The 14,168-nt window shown below is 43.9% G+C and overlaps 1 protein-coding gene across 1 annotated transcript; it reads right to left on the bottom strand.

The window, feature by feature from the left end:
* Nucleotides 1-862: 862 nt before the first annotated feature.
* On the bottom strand, nt 863-12,438 carry nsdhl (NAD(P) dependent 3-beta-hydroxysteroid dehydrogenase NSDHL). The gene is made up of 8 exons (XM_083651987.1): nt 12,366-12,438; nt 12,172-12,248; nt 10,875-11,036; nt 10,627-10,773; nt 6,185-6,313; nt 2,241-2,383; nt 2,014-2,116; nt 863-1,866 (listed from the first exon to the last, which is right to left on the bottom strand). The coding sequence occupies exons 2-8, from the start codon at nt 12,190-12,192 to the stop codon at nt 1,534-1,536; spliced, it is 1,038 nt and encodes a 345-aa protein (XP_083508113.1). The 5' UTR covers nt 12,193-12,248; nt 12,366-12,438; the 3' UTR covers nt 863-1,533.
* Between the last annotated feature and the right edge of the window lie 1,730 nt (nt 12,439-14,168).

Here is a 14,168-nt window from a genome sequence, read left to right as displayed (position 1 = left end):
CGCAGTGGGAAACCAGTCGGGCGGCCTTGCCCAGTGACTCTGCCTGTAGCAGTGAATCATCGTGAGGGCGCCACTGGCTCACTATTGAGCCGGAGGGAATGCGAGGTATCTGAACCTAACCCCCGCCATGGCACCACGCCGACACGCGGAATGACAAACATGCGTCAGCTCAAAGTGGCAAATCTCTTGTCGTCGCTGCTCGTGACTGTCTCAGTTCAATCAATTTGACGTGAATTCTCCGAACCTCTACAGCAGCGCTACAGTGATGTAACCTCGCTAATTATTTTTTGGGGAAATGACAGGAAACGATCGTCACTACGACGGAGTTCCTTGATGGAATTTGGAAATGGGAGGATCGTCGCTTTAAGGTGCATTTCGATCGCCCATCCCGTTATTGTATTCTGCGACAATCACGGAACGTGTTGCAACATATAGTTTGCCTCGCTCCTGGGAAAACACACCGACCTGACGATACATGCATCAAATGCCAGAGTGGCACAGGTACTCCGATATCACAGTAGAGATATAATCAGTGTTGGGCAAGTTACTCTCAAAATGTAATATACTACATTACTAGTTACTTTAATTTGAAGGTAATAAGTTACTTTACAATATTACTGTCTGTGTAGAGTAACTCGTTACTTATCACATTACTTTTGCATTACTTTCACCAAAATAACTGCAGTAGCTAGCAGAATGACATCGCTGCCCCGGAACCAGCCTGAAAAAGAATTTAAACCGTCTTTAGGTCAGTGTAAACCGTCCAAAATTCTAAATGTTATCCTTTCCCTTTGTTATTGTCATCTATAGTGGTTATTTGCATAAAAACACACAATTTGATTAGGAAATGATTGTATCTTTATTTAAATATGTGCTTTGATAAAACAAAAGTAACTCAATTTGTAACTTGTTAGTTGACAAAGTAATAATATTACTGAAATCTCATTTGTAATATGTTATATTACCGAGTTACTACTAAAAGTAATATATTACATGTAATATATTACTTTTGTAATGAGTTACCCCCAACACTGGATATAATACAGTTGTGTTCAGAACTTATATATGGAAACAAAACACTTTCCTTTTCAACAGTCATTTACATTAAAAGTAGTACCAGGAGAACCAACTTTCAATGAAGGAATGTATTAAAGCATTTGGAAATTAACAGCAACATCAGAATGTACAGCACAACAAGCCAGAGATATACAAAAACAATGGAACAAGGATCTCTCTAAAAGCTGGCAGCTGTCATAGTGTAAGAAAAGGTAATTTAAGTTCACATCAGCTGTGCCTTTGCTGTGAGAACCTACGAATGGAACCTACACAAACAAGTCTGCTGACCAAAACCAGGACTGTCTGCTGCCATCTGCTGGTGAGAATAGTATTTCAATGGGAAAGAGGCACACAGTGACGTTATTATACATAGATCAATAAAACAGTTATTATAGAACATAAACAAAAGGGTTTGGAAATCTGCTGCTCCTTTCAGAACTGAACAGTCTTGATGTCCACGCGGCTACGTCACACCCATCAAGCCCCCTGTCTGAGGTGAGGGTAGCTCTCCACTGTGCGCGCTATCGCCTCCTTCAGACCGACTATGGGTTTGTAGCCCATGTCCCGCTTGGCGCGCTCACAGCTGTAGTAGTGATGGGTTCCGGCCAGGGCCACTCTCATGGGTGTGAAGGTGGGCTTGAAGGCCACCAGGGGGCGCAGGAGCAGGGCCAGCAGCCACAGCAGCATGGCCAGCCCATACACTAGCATGTAGGGGAGGTGGTAGCGAGGCGCAGCATATCCCAAACCCACCAACACCTCGGACATGAAGTCCCAAAAGCGAACGGGCTCGTCGTTGGTGATGTGGTACGCCTGGGAGAGGAAGAAGAGGAACGATTGGGGGTTAGAGAAACATGCAGCCAGTAAGGCAACATTCTCCAAACCAGTTGGAACATGTGGAGGACAGAGGAAGGAGAGAGGAAACTGTCTCTTTGCTTTTAAGTTTGTATTCTCACTCACTTTGCCACATATGGGCGAGTCTGGCTTCAGACGCTCAGCGGCTAGGATGTGTCCATGAACGACATTCTCCACAAAGGTGAAATCCACCAGATTGGTCCCATCACTAAACACACAGAAGGAAAAGGAAGAGAAATGCCAATGAACGTTCAGGTTGTACAGATCAAATGTGTAATTGCACTGGTAGCTAGCTAGCTAAGATGCTCTCTATGCACGACTTGCTGACTCACCCGATGATGAACTTCATCTTACCCCTCCGAGCCGTGTCCACCAGGATAGGAACCAGCTGTGGGTCCCGAGGACCGAATATGCCATGAGGCCGGATGGCAACCGTGAGGAGACCCTTCTCTTTGTCATATGCCTCCAGGACCAACTACAACACAACAGCAGCTGTATAAAACCACCAGGTCCACAAAGTGTGGTGCGCGCACCCCTTGGGGTGTTCAAGCTGCCTCTAGGGCAGTGCTGACCAATTTGGGGCCTGCGGGCCAAACTTTTTGTCTGTTTGTTTTGGCCCGCCACGGATCCCCCTCCCCCCCTGATTTTTTTTATCCCATACCCTGGTTGCTACTCCACCCTCTGCCGATCTGGGGAGAGCCGAAACTGGCTCCATGCTTCCTCCGAGACATGGGCAGTTAGTCAGCCGCTTCTTTTCACCTGACAGGGGAAGCTTCACTGGTAGGACATAGGACGTGGAAGGTTCACGCTATTCCAACCGGTTCCCCTCCCTCTGAACAGGCGCCCTTAACGACCAGAGGAAGCAAGTGAATTTTCTGCCTTTTCTATCGCTTGTGACGAGAGCACAGATATAGCCGATTCTGCACAGTTGTCTGTGTTTTTGCGTGGCGTCAGTGAGGATTTTGAAGTCTCACAGGAGTTGGCTGGACTTGAGACACTTTCAAGGTACCACAAAAGGAACTGATATTTTTTTGGCAGTGGAGCGAACCAAACAGATAAAAAGTAGATTATTATATTGAAATGTTATTTTAGATTTAGAATGTTAATTTTCTATAAAACACAATACATTTTAATGTAATTCCACGACGTTTATTTTTGGCCCTCAGCCCTCCACCCAGATTGAGATTTGGCCCTTCAAGGGAAAGAATTTGGGCACCCCTGAGGGGGTGCGTGGGAGCAACATTTTTATTACACTGTTACACCACCATTTTCAAGTGGGATTTTCCCACAAAATAAAAACCCTGAATTGAAAAATGTCTTATCTGATCCAATGATCTGATCGCACTGATCGATCGTCTGACATTCTGTTCACTCACCTCTCTCTCTCTCTGAGCCAGACCCCCAAATGGATCCTCTTGTTATCCATGTTATCTGTTTCTGAGCCTATGCATGTGTCATTCGCTTTGGTCTTTACATGGTGGATCGTGTGTAACTTTATTGCAATTTCATACAGATGACTGGTGTTCTAATTTCCTTAACCACTATGTTATGTATGGATCAGGGTAGGAAATTAACTTTTTTAAACAAGGACTATTTTTTCCCCTGTGAAATATATTTCGGGGCATTTTGGATCATTTCCAGGGCAATTTTATCAAATGTTGGGAAATACCATAGTTGCACCTATGCAGCATGACAGACAAATCAATGACTCTTATCCAAACATTATTTCTAAAAGTTCATAAACAATCACAGTTAAACATCCCCATTTCCTATCTCAACAACACTGTTGATTGTCTGGCATGTTATTAACGTACTTGGCAAAAACATGAGTGAACTAGCTGGCCAGCTAGCTTGTGCTGCCTGTCACTGAGGTCAATAATGCTAGTAGGAGTAAGGGCGGGGGTTGTAGGGATGTCAAATACAGAATGTTAAAATACAGAAAGTACTAAACTCTTTATTTTATGGGGGCATTTAAAAGCCCCTGTCACCCCACTTCCAAGGGCAATTCTAGATTTTTTAGGGGCATTTTGCCCCGAGCCGCCGCTAATTTCCTACCCTGGTATGGATAATTGTAATTTAAACTTGATGCAATTTTTCTTGAATGCGGCTGAAAATAGAACAGCATTTTTCCCTATCTTCTCTCATGGTGGGCCTATCTGCCTATGAGGCTGTGTCCCAGCACCCCCAGGCATCAGATCTCAGCCTTCCGACATGCTGGCCAAGCTCGGGTATTGCAAGTCACGTGACACCCTGCTGCAGCCCAAAAATACTTTTTCCCCATCGACATACATGCAGTGCATTGTTGCGATCTCTTGAATATTTTTGGTGTGTGTTCAGGTTATTTGTGTATGATTAACCTGATGTCCAGGATGTGTTTTATTCTTTTGAAGGTGTGGGGGATTGGGGGTGCATCAACTCAGTCGGGTTGTATAAGGGGGTGCATTGCGAAAAATATTCATGTCTGGAGGAGAGGGAAATGGACAACTTTATTTATTCATTTTCATTATGCACTTATTCATTTCCCAGGGCCATGGGGAGCTAGAGTACCAACATACATTGGGTGGATGGCAGTGAAACACCCTGGACAGATCTATGTTCCATCACAAGGCTGACACAGATAGACAACCTGAGTGATTGTCTATCTCACATCCATAGCTATGGGTTTTACTATTTAGAGTCTCCATTCCACCTGCTTTGCATGTATTTTATATGTGGAGGAAACAGAAGCACTCAAAGGAAACCCACACTACCTAACGATGGGGAGAATATGCAAACTGCACACAGAAAAGGCAGTGGCTGGGAAGTGAGCTTTCAGACAACGGTGCCATCCACTTTGCCACCATACCACCGCTTGTTAACACCAACAAAGTGAGGGGGGCACGGTGGTGCAGTGGTAAGTGCTGTCGCCTCACAGCTAGAAGGTCCTGGGTTCGATTCCCAGGTGCTGTGGGCACTGAAGGAGTGCGTGCCCGTCCGCATGTCCTCGAGTGCCCGCCGCCCGGGTGGGGTCGTCAAAAGGGCCTTTCTGTGTGGAGTTTGCATGTTCAGTTCTCCCCATGCCCCCTGGGGTTTCCTTCATATAGGAACCCCCTTCACCAAAACATGCAATATCCTGGTCGCTGATGTGGTGCCTCCTCTGGTTGTTAGGGGCGCCTGTTCGGAGGGAGGGGAACTGGTTGGAATAGCGTGATCCTCCCACGTGCTATGTCCTACCGGTGAAGCTTCCCCTGTCAGGTGAAAAGAAGCGGCTGGCTACTGCCCATGTCTCGGAGGAAGCATGGAGCCAGTTTCGGCTCTCCCCAGATTGGCAGAGGGTGGAGCAGCAACCAGGATACATAAATTAAAATTTGCACTAATGGGGGATAAAAAAATCAGGGACTATATATATATATAAAAACACCAACAAAGTGGAAAAAACACTAGGACCTCACGATACGATACGTATCACAATACATTGCGATACAATACATATTGCAATACTCTACATAATTTACTGAAAATAAAAAAATAGAGCTGAAAATACAACCCACTGTGTACCACCCAGGTAGTGTAATAATATGTACATCACTTTATTTTGATAACTTGGTGGACAAATTGAGTCAAAACTACAATGGGTGTTGAGTGTGTTACTGAACGCAGTCAACGCACTGAAATAAAAAGTATTCTTATTGTGTCACTGAACACTAAAAATGTGCTAAAAATGTATATGGCGATATATCACGTAGGGCTGTGAATCTTCACTGGCCTCATGATTCGATTTGATTACGATTCAGAGGGCTACGATTCGATTCGACTACGATTATCGATGCATCTCAATGCATCTTAAATCGATGCATCACTTTTTTCCCCCAATATATGATTTATTTTTTCTCACTTTCTTTTTTCTCACTGTGTGGCTACTTTTAAAATAAAAGTGCATTTGGAATTGCATTGTATTATGATCCATAATTAAAATAAACAACTGCATGTACTTCCATTATATTTTATTTGATTATTACAATTTCTTTTTTTTAATAATCGATTTTTGACATTTGTGAATCGATGCAGAATCGTGCACGTCCGCATCGCGATGCATCTTATAATCGATTATTTTTGACACCCCTAATATCACGATATTTTTCTGAAATATCGATACAGAATTGCGGGGGGGAAATATCGCAAAAATATTGACGTATCGATTTTATTGTTATTATTTAAAACCACTAATAAATCTGTGCTATAGTAAGATTTGTGAGATCTGAGTCACCGAAGATTATTTGAGTGAACAGCTTCCTACCTTCTCTTGTGCAATCTTGGTCTCTGTGTAGTAGTCGATGGGCTTGTTGGCGTAGGGAAGGTCCTCTTTCCCGTTCTTAATGTCCTTCCCCTCAAACACCACACTGGCACTGCTGGTCAGGACCAGTTTCTGGCAGAACAAACAAAACAAAAGTTACAAAACGTCAATAGCCTCTAACCGAACCCTCACCCTGAAACAGTAAATCATGACCATAGATCAAATTAAACACTTGATCTGACTCGTCTCATCCTGTTGCTGCTGCCACACTAGGAATGACACGATGATGCGTATCTCATAATTACAATTATACGCGATACGAAGTCATACGTAAACGTTCACAATAAAGTCTGACTGTGCAGAATTACGCTGTTTATTTTTTAAGTAACAATTTTTTTTAGTGATGTCATTGACATGCTACAGTACAATTTAAACAAGAACGATTTAAAAATGTCATTAAAAAGTGCAAATGATCTCATTTCGATGGGCAGCTTGGGAGATTGTGACGGGCTTGCAGAGTTGACGTCACGCATTGTTCTCTCACATTGTTCTATTCACACACATGGCGTTCCGCTGTTCTCAGCATAGGGCAGGGGTGGGCAACTGGCCGCCCGCGAGCGCGCCCCGTGTGGCCCGTGCTGGTATTGCAAAAAAAAAAAAAAAAAAAAAAGAATACAGTGCACCTGCATGTAAGCATGCAAGATACCCACTGAATAAGTGTTCAAATGTTCATGTCATTCTGGCCAATACTCCACTTCTGTTATAACATTTCAGTCTGGAATATGGAAAACCTTTCAATAATCTTTATGACTAAAAGGCTAAAAGTAATCTCATGTGTAAGAAATGACTGTTCTACATTGAAGTAAAAATGTAATAATTAACTCGTTGGTTTTGGATTTATTTCGCTTCAAGAGTGCATTTTTGTTCTTGTGTGATCCTCAACAGGCTTTGAGAATCCCCGGCCACTTACTGATACTTTTAATAATGAACCCACTCATATTCTGGCTTATTTCAAGAAAAACATTTTGGCTAGTGGAAATTCTAATTGGCTGGTAACTTTAAAATCTAGCAGCCATATTGGCAGGTGGTCAAAAAAGTTAATTTCAAGCCCTGCAGGAAGAGCAGGTGGTGACATAGCAGTGAGTGAGAAAAGGATCAAATATTGGTGGTTAGTGTGAGACACAATTGGATACAATTTAAAAGTAATACATAGGTTACACTATTCAAAAGTCAAGGTAAACAAGATGTATCCTAATGTATCAGCATTATGTAACAAGTGTAAGACTCAAGATGGCACCCTTGTACACCAATTTTGGACATGCCCCAAGCTCCACCCATTCTGGTCTTCTCTATTTGACTTTTACTCAAAAGCATTTGACAAAAAGTGGGAGCCAGACCCCCTGGTGGCCATTCTGGGGTCTACAAACGACACCGATCGGAACTCCAGCAGTGACAAATGGACGGTGTATTTGGGTAACTGTGTTGGCCAAAAAAATTATTTTACAATTTTGGAAATCTGATGCTGTACCTTCATTTGAGATGTGGTTGAGAGAGTTGGGTGAGATCCTTCATCTGGAAAGGCTTAGATTCAAGATTGCAGGAAGAAGCAAAGTGTTGGATAAGGCATGTGTTGATGTTGAGGTGTTGAGCCATTTATAATGGCTCATTTCCACCACATATAACAGCACAGTACTGTAGCTCTACTTGATCTGGTCTTACTCGGCTCTACTTGATATAGAGTCTGTTTCCATAGCAAATTTACTCGCCTCCGCCCACACCTGGTCGTCATAGCGACCGCATATCTGCCCTCCGCCCATAGCCGAAGTAGGCTATAACTATAACGTTAAAATTAAATCCATACACGGAACTGATTATGAAATACTGGTGCCTCTAAATGCCCTACAGTGTACATGGGCAAATGTGACAATCGGCTAGGAGAAGGGATATCACTTTGTTGTTACTCAAACTCACATGCATGCATTGCGCGGGGGACGGGAGAGGCGCTACAGGGAGAACCTCAGCTGCAACTCACCAGGCAAGACCGCGGCTTCGCTAAACCCCCGCCTGCGGCCTAGCGGACTTTTTCTCTCTCAAAACAATTGAAAACCACCGTCATGTTAAAGCTGAGCAAGGAGATCGATTTTATTTCACCAGAGCCGAAGGCAGCAACACAAAAGAAATAACTTGTGGAAATAAGGTAATTACCTTCTCTTCTGTTATTTCCACAAGTTATTTCGGTTTAGTGGGGCTTAAGCCCCACTAAACTGGTATCCAGCATTGACAGTAGATGCCTACAGTAAACACGATTCTGCCTGACCAATCTGCAGTGTTTTCACGTCACCGTATGGTACCGGGTCCACAGCCCTGGAACCTCAACAGAGCAGGGACCAAAAGCAGCACGACTCAACCCCGACTCAACCCAGGCTGTCCACGTTTTTGATCGGTGGAATGAGACAAAAAAGCGAGACGAGCTGTGCGGGGCCGCGCTGATACCAGCGGTGGAAATGGGCCATTAAAGGGTCTGAAGGTGGGCGGAGGTGAGTGTTGACCTGTATGTATGCTCTAACAGTGAAACATACATTTGTTTTCCCCTGTCTTTCCTTTCCATCTCCCTGATCTGGACATGTTGGTTCAATCTTTTATTTGTATTTTTCTCTCATTCCTTTCCCCCCAGCATAAATTGTGTTGACTATTGATGCAAAAGATGTCAAAAGACAATTGTACGTTGTAAGCCGCATAATGTTGTATTTTATTTATTTATTTTTATTTCCTGTTTAAAAAAAAGAACAAAGAAATGATTGCCTGTTTACATATCAAAGTGGAGTGAAATCACTGATACCTTGCAATAAAAATATTTTTGAAAGCTAAAAAAAAAAGAAAAAAAAATATTGGTGGTTAAGACTGAATAATGACATCACAACTGTTAATTTAAAATTAGTTATTCCTCTAAACCTGGCTTCAAATGCCCCAAATTTTCTGCGCCGGCTCCGTGCGGCCCCCAGCCCTCAGCAAAATCTGGCCCTCTGGTAGCGAGGAATTTTTTTTTGTGACGCTCTCTATCATCGAAGTTGCCCATCCCTGGCATAGGGTATTCAACAAACAAGGCGTCAACTCCGCAAGCTCTATAGCTGAACAAAACGGAGTTAAAACTGCAATTCATTTGTCTACCGCGCGATACAAACTGTCTTATTGTGATTAGGGATGCACCGATCGATCGGCACGTGACCGGAAATGGCCGATTTTCACGTGATCGGCCTCGATCGGTGATCTGCGCCGGTCACTCTAAATAGCCGATTCTGTGAGCCGATTTTCACATGACGTGCGCGCACCCCAAAGCACCGAGACAGGCACCCAGCCACCACACCACACACGCCAGCATACCTTCCTCGTTGTGGATTTTTTTCACCGTCAGTGAAGTAGACAAATCTCGCAGTTTGTCACACATGCAAGTCGAAAATAAGCCGTGGAGACAGAGATGCGGCCGAGTCCCGCTCGGCTGGAGTCAAGTCTGAGCGGCTCGCTTCACCTCACTGGCCCCCCTCTCTCTGCTCTCTCTACCCGGGAAGCAGTGCTGCTGCACCCGGCCACAGTGCACAGTCGACTTGGCGAGGTGAACGCGAGCATTGTGTCCACCATTCTCCGACCTGCCTTTTCCATTCCACATCAGCGCTGGTGCCTCAGCCTGTCAGTCATGTTGTAACGTAGATACAGGAGAGACTATTTGTTTCGTATTGCAAATAGAACGACGGACATAATAATAAAAATGCATCGGACTCACAAGTGTGCAAGGATTTCTGTGCGTGACGATATTTTTTCGGATGGCAGATAAAAATACGCATACCAAACTTCGGACTGTGTGTAAACTCCGCCTGATATTCAGACTGAAGATCGTTACTGTAACTCATAAACTCATTTCCCCTCTACTCAAGAGGACTGGTCTGGAGCCAGGCTATAAACTCCTTGTCCATGGATCATTTTGATGTTCTGTTGCACCTGTTTTCTTTTGGAAAAGTAAATGCATGATAGCTGTGGGATATAGGCTATTGGATTTAATTTAATTGTTGTATTCATTGTATTTGCACAAAAAAGCTCTGTCCAGTAGCCTAACCTGGAACACTTTTATTTTGAGATGTGTTTGAGTGAGATGGTCCTACTTCATGCAAATGATAAGATAAGATAAGATTATTTGGATCCCCATTAGATGTAAGAATTGTTCTATGAATCTTAATTTTCAAACAAAGTTACAAAAACGTTTGTGTAAGCTGTCAATTGTTGTTTTTAGAGAAAAAAAATCGGAATCGGCAAAAATCGGTATCGGCAAGTCAGACTATTCAAAAATCGGAAATCGGAATCGGCCAAGAAAATGGCAATCGGTGCATCCCTAATTGTGATATATTGAATTTCGATTCACAATTGTCCCAACCCTATTCCTCACGCTGCCCTACCTGGACTCCCGCCTCCCTGCAGGCCTGGATCACGGTGCGTGTGCCCTGGATGTTGACCCTCTGAAACAGGGCGCGGTCGTCGCTGGCGGGGGCTGGAGAGGCACAGTGGAACACCAGGGCCACATCCTTCAGGGCGGGCAGCAGAGCCTGCGGCAGAGGGACACATGTTGTACTGTGGGTCTGGCAGAGCACAGATCAAAAGGCCACTGGTGCAGACTGAGCATGCAGCAGGGCAGAGGCCTAAATACCTGTTTGTCACAAAGGTCTCCCAGGTAGAAGGTGGTGCCCGGCAGCTCATAGCTCTGACGGATGTCGAACACGGACACAGAATAGCCGCGATCCAACAGCTTCTCCACCAGGTGTCTGCCCAGGAACCCTGAACCCCCAATGACTGCACAGCGCTTACTGCCCTGTGAGAGACATCCACCAAGCCATATAGGACGAATCAGCGTGACGTCACTTGCCACCCAGAAATGCGGAACCCCGCGGCAGTTATTATCGTGCGTTCCTTTATCGCAAAAGAACTGGGACGTGGAGGCTAAATGACGCCACATCCGTTTTGTTAGCGTTCCATTTGCAGAAAAGTTGAGCTGGGAAGTTCATTGTTCACTGGTCAGATCCACTCGCTAGCCAGGCTAGCCATTGTTAGCAATAACAGTTGATATAACAAGGCATTTCGTGGCATTTTGCACGTACAAACACTGCAGCCTCATGTCCACACAGATAGAAGTAGGCCGTGCTGTGTGTACAGCTGATTTAACGAGACACAAACAAGACAGAAGTGCTAAATAGCATTTATACGATTATAACTACTGTTGTTGCGCGGAGCAGCCATCTTGGATTTTTTTTAGGTCGGGGCTGCTGAGACTCCTACGAGTTTGGAATGGGAAATACCAGCTCTAGTGACATCACGTCCCAGCTCATGAACTTGGAACCGGTAAGATTACCAGTTCCCAGTTATAAAGGAATGCACGATTAGTATGAGTTGTGCCAAACAAATGTTAAATATCTCAAAAAAGCTCAAGAGTTTGATGTATAATGTTGTGTTAAAGTTGTATGAACTGTCGCAGTTTTTAAAATGTAAACAGAGTCAGCCGGCTAGTCAGACACACAAGCCTCCAAAAAGCTTACGCTCCATAGGGTTCCATTGCCTTTGCCACCCAGTGACACGGTTTGTTTACCAAAATGCTGCTCGGCTGATCCCTCATATAGGCGTTTAAACCTCCCACTTCCGGACTTGTTTTTCTCATCAGTACTCAATAATGTGTATTTATGTTTCTATTATATGAACTCCCATTAGTCACTTCATTATAATTCAGATGGGGGGGAGAGAGAGAGAGAGCGCGCGCGAGCGAGAGGGGGGGGGGGGGGAGAGAGAGAGAGCGCGAGCGAGCGAGCGAGCGAGCGGGGGGGGGGGGGGGGGGGGGGGTGCCATCGCCCATCATGCACACACTTCATTCAAACCAACGGCATATTGCCTCGTTACTGAGACAAAGATGAACATAATATTTCATAGTGGGGAAACTGAAATATCATTTAACTCACCGGTCGAACACGTGTGGCCATAATAAGAAGTCTAAATTAGCCCACAGGTGAACCAATGGTCGGAGTTGACAGGCACGCTGGAAGAGGAGACGGTGAAAACAAGTTGGTTATGGCTTTTCCTTGTAGTCTAGTCAGAAAATAAATGACACACTTTAAACGTAGCAACCGTGCATACGAGAGTTCGAACAATTTACCTGCAGTCTGTGCCTCAAAGTTGTAATGTTATTTGACCCGCGTGCAAACGGTGAAGTCGGAGCACTGTGTGTGTATCGGCTGAGTGAGCGCGTGCCTGTGATTGGCTGAGGTGGCGCACAGGCCAAAGGTGACGTTTGTGACCAGCCAATGGTGTACACAATGCGTCAAAGAACGCCACAATTTAGACCAATTGGAGATCTCAACCCCTGACTGCCTCCACAGGACCGCGCCCATGTTCCAAAAACGGTGTCAAGCTAGCAAAAATAAGACTTCCGGTTACAACCTTGAAAATAAAACCTTAATCTCGCGTCACTCTGTGGGCCCCGTGTTTCCAAGATTTTTTTGACAAATTTAAAAGTACAAAAGTGAAAATAAACAATATAGCGTTACAGATACATTTGTAGTGTTTTTTTTGTAAAATGTTCTTTTCAGAACAGGAATAGGCCTGTGCAAGATTGTACACGTTTCAGACAATGTAGATTTGGCTAGAGTAGCCTACCCCTGGCAAGGGGGAAAAAATCTACAATTATTCCAAATGCAATCTATGTAGTCAATAAACTACAGTAATGCAAATAGGGTAGGCTGTGCAAATTAGTATGAATGCACTACTGATTAATTTATGTGATGTGATGTCCTGATGCTGTTGATGTTCAATGACAAATGTCCTGCCTTAGCTGGACAACAAAGTTTAATTTCATTTCATTTCATTTATTGGGTTTAAAATTACAGGGACAGCGCACATTAATAAACATTTCTGTAAATGTGCCAGTTTAGCCAGCTTGGCTAGTTTTCAACCGTAGTCCCTGGTCAGGTATGAATACATAAAATACATTAGAACAGGAACAGCAGACACTGTAGCTACCTGTAGCCTAGTGCCGCACACTTCATAAAATCAATAGAAATCACATAAAATAACAGGGGATAACAATACAAAACATAAAACAAGGCACGTCAGGATGTTATAGGGTATGGTCGCACACTTGAATATCTCTCAACCAAGATTTTAAGTTGACTTTAAAAGAACAATAAGTGGCACAGTCTCTGCACTGTCATGGGAGACTGAAAATGCTGCCTGTCCGAAGGCAGACCTCCTCAAATGTATCATGCAATCCCCTGGTGCGTCTGTCATTGGTTGTTTTTTGCTTTATAAAAGCACCAAGGGGGGAGGAGCCAGGCTATTCAGAATCTTATAGAAAAGACAGGCATAATGTAAATTTGATGAAATTGTCCCAGCTCAGTAGATTTAGATTTATCAGGCAGTGACAGTGAGGATGGGTTTATTCTATTGTGCAAGGAACTGTGAAAAGGATATTTTGCAATAGAAAGGAGATATTTCCACTTCGTATTCATTTCAAATTTAACCTTTATTCAGAAGGCAAATAACCCAGCTGCCATGCACAGATGATCAGGTCTGTTCAGCTGCAGCCTGCAACCAAGCTTTTTACTGAGTGTGGGTCAGATTGTAGGCATAATTTACTAGATCAAACACACAAACACCTACCTACACTTTACCGAGTGTCAGTTCAGTTGTACCTCTGTGATGAGATTCCAGACTCCAGACAGATTGTGATCATTTTAGTTGTAGTTTTAGTTTGACAAGCTAACATTTATTGAGAGTAGTTAAGATGTAGTTTAACTAGTTTTCCTTGGGAAGTAGCTAGTTTGGTAAACTACATTTTTAAAGTAGTTTCCCCAACACTGGCAGCAGCCTCTCATCATGTGGTAGGTTGTGGGTACAAATCCATGCTTGTTATTTCCAAAGTCTTAAAACCTCAAAAGGGGCAGACATTTCCAGTAGAACA

This window comes from Poromitra crassiceps (genome assembly GCF_964638095.1).
Source record: "Poromitra crassiceps genome assembly, chromosome: 15".
NCBI classification, from domain to species: domain Eukaryota; kingdom Metazoa; phylum Chordata; class Actinopteri; order Beryciformes; family Melamphaidae; genus Poromitra; species Poromitra crassiceps.
This window is presented reverse-complemented; position numbering and strand designations above follow the sequence as displayed.

Excerpts from the sequence above, each read along its gene's own strand:
- nsdhl (XM_083651987.1), bottom strand. The coding sequence starts at position 12,192 with ATGGCCACACGTGTTCGACCG. Across the intron at positions 11,037-12,171 it reads TGGCCACACGTGTTCGACCG|GGCAGTAAGCGCTGTGCAGT; the intron begins GTGAGTTAAATG and ends TGTCTCTCACAG. Across the intron at positions 1,867-2,013 it reads ACTCGCCCATATGTGGCAAA|GCGTACCACATCACCAACGA; the intron begins GTGAGTGAGAAT and ends TTCCTCTCCCAG.